This window comes from Populus nigra, chromosome 1 (assembly GCF_951802175.1).
Source record: "Populus nigra chromosome 1, ddPopNigr1.1, whole genome shotgun sequence".
In the NCBI taxonomy this organism is placed as follows: Eukaryota; Viridiplantae; Streptophyta; class Magnoliopsida; order Malpighiales; family Salicaceae; genus Populus; species Populus nigra.
The window spans coordinates 6,167,669-6,174,507 of NC_084852.1; the positions used below are offsets into that span (position 1 = coordinate 6,167,669).

Below are 6,839 nucleotides of genomic sequence, written 5' to 3' on the forward strand. Positions count from 1 at the left end.
AGTGACCAATCCTAGTCTCCTCCAATGGTGAATGGTTCCCCTACAACGTCGATTTCTAAGAGTGCAGTGGAACTCCAAGGACACCCAGCTGCACAAGTAACAAAGGCGGCCAATCATCTCAGCAGTCCAAGAGCTCTGTTTTAGTGCCTGTGCAAATTAAATTCATCTCCATTTGGTGGAGAAAAAATATTCCATCAATCCTTGGTTATCCTCACAACTCTTCTTCATCATCAGCAGCAACAATTAACAAAGCATGCATTGCAGTTGGCTCAGTTAATCTACATTAATGCTTTTTATGCAAGCTCAAGCACTTCATGTAGCAAATTCAACAAACGTTGCATTAACCTATTGGGTTTTATCTGCGACAGTTACATCAGCAACGTGTGCCTTCTTAGCACCTTCAGCTTCTCTTTAGATCCTATCAGCCCATCACATCGTTTTATCCGAGTCCTCTGGTGATAAAGATGACATGGCCTGTTGAGCTTTATCTTCATCTTCTTGAGAATTTATTCCGAGGTGCTCACTTATGGTAGCCATGTTCTCTGGGCTTAGATACTTCATCATTGATATGAACATCTGCTGCATAGTTGGATCCTTCATTTAGTCCCTATCTGTTCTTGCATATCAGAAGTTGAGGCAGGAAAGCTTGACGGAGGAATATTTCTCGAACTTGAAAAAGAAATCCAATGAGGAACTAACTCCACTGATGCTACCATTCTTATTAACTGTAAATTTTCCTCGAGTTTCTATTGGTTTTGCCCCAGCAAAGGAACTTGATCCGTTAGTGTTTAAAGCTGAAGCAACGGCTGGAACTAAGTCATTTCCTCTCGAAGAAGATGCCATTTCAAACATTTTCTGAAGCACTTCTGGTGACATCTTACTCATTATATCACCTGCTCATGTTTGGAGGAACCATACCAAATCTGAAGCCATTTGAAGCATACTTTGAAGCTCTTCAGGTCATCCCGTTGATCATATTTGAGGTAGTCTTAAACGAACATGTCAAGAGACATCTCTCCAGCTCATGTCGCGTTTTGAAACAAGAAAGATCTTGACATCTCTTAAAGACTTGTGCAGGTGACTTACCTATAGCAATATTCCAAATCGTTCTCTTATGCACAGCAACATCTCAACGACTAGAAGGCAACTTTTTTTTTTCTTGCTTTGACAGTGAAGGTGAGCTTTGGATGTTGCAGCGCAGCAAGACCGAGTTAAAGTAATTCCTCAAGGCGTATGATAGAGAATTTTCTTAAGAGAAATCATAACCTTCAGCATTTGAGCAAAGATCACCACATTATTTTTTTCCCTTTGTGAATAAAGGATCAAGTCACAACATATTTCAAAATATATTTTTTTGTCAAAGAGGTTTTTTTTTTGTGTGACTATACTCAGAATGAATTTCAAGTTGCCTACGTATCTTTGTGGATAAAGGATCAAGTCATAATGTAGTTTAATTTTATTTTTTTTGTGACTGTACTCGAAATAAATTCCAAGTTGCCTACGTACCTTTGTGGATAAAGGATCAAGTCATAACGTAGTTTAATTTTGTTTGTTTTTTTTTGTGCCTTTCACAGTTTTAGCTCGTGCAAGCCAGGAGCTACATCAAATTTCAAGCATAGTATCTTTCCAAGAATTTGTCATTGATAGGCTCAATCCTCAATCCATTCTCATCGATAATTTTGTAAGCCTCATTGGTGTAGACTTCTTGAACCACACAAGAGCCATCCCATTTGGAGAGTAATTTGTTGCCCCCATCTTGACAATACTTATAACATTGGTGGAGCGTTGAGGAGATGATACCATTTTCATGTATCCATGGTCGTCCAAGTAGCATATTATAAGTAGTTTTGGCATCTATGATATGGAAAAGTGCATTGAACTTCATATCTCCCATGTGTATCGCAAGCCTTATCTTTCTTTTGGCGTTTTTTCCTCTTGGATTAAAACTTTGAATCATCTGATGACTTGGGAAGAGTTTATCCATTGGAATCCCCAACTCTTTCATAGTCTTAAGAGGTAGTATATTGACTGCCGAGCCATCATCCACCAAGATATGATTCACCATTTTTTCATCAACAACGACCGATTATGGAGTTTTGATCCAAGCAACAAGTCTTCCTCATTGAAAGATATCTATGTTATGCATACATCATGAGACAAGTTTAAAGAGTGATCATGACTTTCCTTCGTGACAGGTTCAATAAGAGTTTTCTCTTCATCAATATGATAGCAAGCAACAAGTGCATTTTCAATCCTTCTCATCTCTATTGGCATGTACTCATTCAATGTAACAGGCTTTCTTAGACTTTGAGTTGAAAAACCCTCCTTTCTGACTGGTATGTACTTTCGTTGAATCTTTCAGTGTGTCGGCTCAATTAGCTTCCTCACCATTGAGATCCTCATTCTAGTTGGCTTTGTCATCTGCATGCGCCTCTTCCTTCCTCTTCTATGCATGACTAAAGTCCATCCTTCATCATCATAATTTTCAGATGAATTAGGTTTCGAGTTGTCAACATGAGGTGCGAGGGTTATACACGGAGTTTGACTTGAGGATGCAATGAAGCTCGTAGGCAAAATGATGTCAAGCTCTATAGGTTCAAAGGAGCCAAAAATTATTATAGGGAGTGACTAGTGTGGTCCTAAATTGACCATAGTTGTGATATTAGAGGCTGCTACTTCATCATCGAAAATGATATCTCCATTCTCGTGTAGCCTCATAATCTTATCTTTCAGCACAAAGCACTTCTGTATGGGATGACTAATCAAGCGATGGTATTTGCAATAGTTTGGATTGTCCACTTGGTTTGCTTCATCAGGGCGCTTCACCTCCGGTAACTCAATGATTTTTTACTCAAGCAAATCATCCAGCATCCTAGATATGTCTGAGTCGGGGAATGGATACACCTTTTCTTGTCGCTCTTTCAGGGATGGTTTCTTTATTTCACCTTTTTGAAAAGTAGCCGATGTCGCCCGATCATTCCTCTTAACTCCAGCTGGTACCCTTATTGCAGTCGAGTTAACTACTAAAGATTGCTTTCCCTCGACCTTTGAAGTGCTCTTTTCAAATCTATGACCTTCAAGCTTATTTCTCATTGGCTCTTGCATAGGTAATGATAAGCTTTCAGCTGCCGCAATGCTAAGTTCCATATCGTGTGCTCGAGTAGCCAATTCTTCAAAAGACTTTGGTTTGATACCTTGTAAAATATAGCATAGTCCCCAATGCATCCCTTGAATACAAATGTCTAACGCAGAAGTTTCGGTGAGCCGATCTCTATAGTTGAGGCTAAGGTTTCTCCACCGATGAATGTAGTCAATAACAAGCTCTTCCTTCCATTGACGTGCATTAGTGAGTTCAATCATGCTAACCACATGACGAGTGCTATAAAAGCGGTTAAGAAACTCGCACTCCAGTTGCTCCCAAGTATCGATCAAGCCAGACTCCAAGTCAGTATACCAATCGAAGGCATTACCTTTCAAGGAATGAACAAACTGTTTTACCATGAGATTGCCATTAGTTCCGGCATTGTTGCAAGTCTCCATAAAGTGAGCTATATGTTGCCTAGGATTCCCCTTGCCATTGAATTGTTGAAACTTTGGTGGTTGATAGTTCGGAGGCATCCTTAACAGGTTTATTCGTAATTGGGTGTATGGTTTCGCATAAGAATATGAGGGTTGAACTAAGCATTCTACTTGGTCTTTGATGGCTTCCTTGATGAGTTCTTTCAGTTGATTTGTGGTGAAGATGCCATCAGTAATACCGCGTATATTATTTATAGCTCCGATTGCAGACTCCTCAATGACATCTAGTTAATCTACTTGAAAAGCCTTGGTAGTCGAGGTTTGGCCTCCTTCGTTAAAGCTCTCAAGTTTGTTCATCAACTTTGCTATCTCATGGTCTTTTGCCTTAAGTGAAATCAAAAACCCCTCAACGAGTTTTGTCAAGCTAGCCACTCGATCCTCCAAAGATGTTGTCCCGGTCATCATCACTAATATGGTGCCGAAACCCAAAGCCTTACTTGGTGATTGACACAGATAAGTTTCCATAGGTGAATTGTCGAAGCCGCCTTGAGTGCCGAAGAGAATTTCGCGTGCCCCACTTGACTCTTGTAGTGGAGTTGCTTGTGGCTTCATGTTTGAGGCAAGATCTTATGCCCCTCCTGCATTCGAAGTTGATGTCAACTTGAGAGTCGGCTTAGTTTGTTCATACAACTCGACGATGGATTTTGTTTTCAATGGCGAGGTTGAGGAATCTTTAATAGTATGTTGGTGACTTGAATCAGTGGCCTTGTTGCTTTTCGAAGCGACAATGATGATCATGTTCCTCCTTGTTGCTTTTGAGAGTTTGTTGAAAATTCTTTCTTGAAGGGAAGAGATGAGAGGTTGAGATTTCCCCAGTGGAGTCGCCAGAAATTTGTAGACACAATTTTGTACACCTGAAATTAAACAAGCACACGTGTACAAATGTATGATTTTATTAAATATATGAATGGGTACAATCTCTATGTAATATATTCTTTCAAAAAGAATATGACAATCCTCTGATTCTTCCCTTGGATTTGATATATGGCGACTTGATTTATTTGAGTAATCAAGCCAAGATTTGTGCTTTGCAAGAACGCGAATTTGGGCGTGTATTGCGAAATGAGATTTGGTGATTTGATGCTTTGAAGAGTACCTTTGATGTGTCTTCAAAGTATTGTTGAAGAACTCTTATGAGGCGTCTAGGCTTGATCCAACAGAGCTTCGTTCTTTGTAGACTTCGGGCGTAGATGAAGGAGGCTTGAGAACTCTTTGAGAAAGCTTCCTTGCTTGAAGAGAGAGAGAGAGTGAGAGCTTCCTTGCTTGCAGAGCTTGTCTTAAAGGAAATTTGTATCTCCCGGAGTCCCTTTTGGTGATTTGACGCTTTGAAGAGTAACTTTGATTTGTCTTCAAAGTGTTGTTGCAAAACTCTTATTGGGCGTTTTGGCTTGATCCAACAGAGCTTCATTCTTTGTAGACTTCAAGCATAGATGAAGGAGGCTTGAGAACTCTTTAAGAGAGAGCTTCCTTGCTTGAAGAGAGAGAGAGAGAGAGAGAGAGAACTTCCTTGGTTGAAGAGCTTGTCTTGAAGAAAATTTGTATCTCCAGGAATCCTCCTTCCTTTAGGTTGAGGCCCTCTATTTATAGAGATCTGTAAGGGCTCTCAAGTCCTTTTCTAATGCCACATTTATTTATTTTTGTTACTGTTACAAATGATCAAGTAGATAATGGGTTAACATGGATGAGAAATTGACAGACAAATCAAGAAGAAAAGCACTTGATTGGGGTAGGCGCATGAACATTATTGGTGGAATTGCTCGAGGGCTGCTTTATCTCCATCAAGACTCTAGACTGAGAGTAATCCATAGAGATATCAAAGCCAGCAACATTTTACTAGATAATGAGCTAACTCCTAAAATTTCAGACTTTGGCCATGCAAGAATGTTTCGTGGAGATCAAACAGAGGAGAATACTCATAGGATAGTTGGAACATAGTAAGTATCCGTACCCTTGCCTGCCTTATTGACTTCATTTGTGTTTTGAGAACCTATCTTGTCAATAACATTTTTCAGTGGCTACATGTCTCCTGAGTATGCATCCAACGGATACTTCTCGGTGAAAACTGACGTCTTTAGCTTCCGCGTCCTCGTCCTGGAGATAGTGAGTGGACAGAAAAATAGGGGATTTCATCACCCAGATCGAAACCTTAACCTCCTCGGGCATGTAAGCATTTGTATGAAAATGTTAATTCATGATGTTGATTAACTGAGTGGTGATATAAAATTGTGCAGTTTCCTTTCAGACAACTCAAATGGATGCTTCTTTAGTATACTCAACAAAATACATTTTGATTTATTTGGAGTTTCAGAAATGTTACAGTAGTTAACAAATTTACAAGCAAATTAGAGTGGCCAGTCTGCTGACCTATGCCTTGGTTTTTTCAGGCATGGATACTTTGGATAAAAGGAACACCATTGGAACTGATTGATGAATGTTTAGCTTTCTCGAGCAATTCATCTGAAGTGTTAAGATGCATTCATGTGGCTTTATTATGTGTTCAGCAACGACCAGAAGATAGGCCAAACATCTCAACAGTGGTTCAAATATTATACAATGAAAATCCATTGCCTCAGCCTAAACAACCTGGTTTTTTCATGGGAACTTGAACAAGACAGTTCATCAAATCAGATGGAAGTTTACTCTTCAAATGAAGTTAGTTTGACAATATTAGAGGCACGGTAGATTTTCATTTGTGACAATTGAAGAAAAAGTATGGTGATCAGACAAGTGCAATCTAGCCACAAGACTGACCTCTGTTTTTGCTGTTCACTATTTCAGAACAGAGTGCTACACCAGTTAAAACTAGTTAATGTATCTGTATTGGAGCAGAATCTCTCTGTGCTACCATCATTACTATCGATTCATGAGATTTTATTGATAAAAACCCAAAAAGCAGTTGCTTACCCCTCCACAAAGAGAACTCTATGCCTCATTATTGTTTCATCTAGAACTTCTTACCCTCTCACAGTTTTGAGTAATGAGGTTCAGAGCCTCAAATCTTATAACCCTCTGTCTTTCAAGCTTTTGAGCAGAGTTTTTAAACCATGTCTATGACCTAGTCAATTGTTTTTGTTTATCTAAAATAATATTATTTTGGATTAAAAAATTAAAATAAAATAAAATGATGTTTTGAAGGAAAAAAAATCTGATTAAGTTTTACTTGGATCATTCAAATTTGACTGGTCAATTATATAAGCTTCCAAGCAGCAAAACAGCAGGTCAACTTGCTAGATTTCATAACAATGCTTTTGAGTCACCGA

At 39.1% G+C, this 6,839-nt stretch overlaps 1 protein-coding gene across 1 annotated transcript; it reads left to right on the forward strand.

The window, feature by feature from the left end:
- Positions 1 to 5,533: 5,533 nt before the first annotated feature.
- Positions 5,534 to 6,499, forward strand: LOC133688876 (G-type lectin S-receptor-like serine/threonine-protein kinase SD1-1). Its single transcript, XM_062108514.1, has 2 exons — positions 5,534 to 5,742; positions 5,964 to 6,499. The coding sequence occupies exons 1-2, from the start codon at positions 5,599 to 5,601 to the stop codon at positions 6,183 to 6,185; spliced, it is 366 nt and encodes a 121-aa protein (XP_061964498.1). The 5' UTR covers positions 5,534 to 5,598; the 3' UTR covers positions 6,186 to 6,499.
- The last annotated feature ends 340 nt before the right edge of the window (positions 6,500 to 6,839 follow it).

Bases quoted from the DNA above. Each gene is read 5' to 3' on its own strand.
- LOC133688876 (XM_062108514.1), top strand. From the start codon at position 5,599: ATGTCTCCTGAGTATGCATCCAACGGATACTTCTCGGTGAAAACTGAC. The intron at 5,743-5,963 runs GTAAGCATTTGT...TGGTTTTTTCAG, and splicing joins ACCTTAACCTCCTCGGGCAT to GCATGGATACTTTGGATAAA.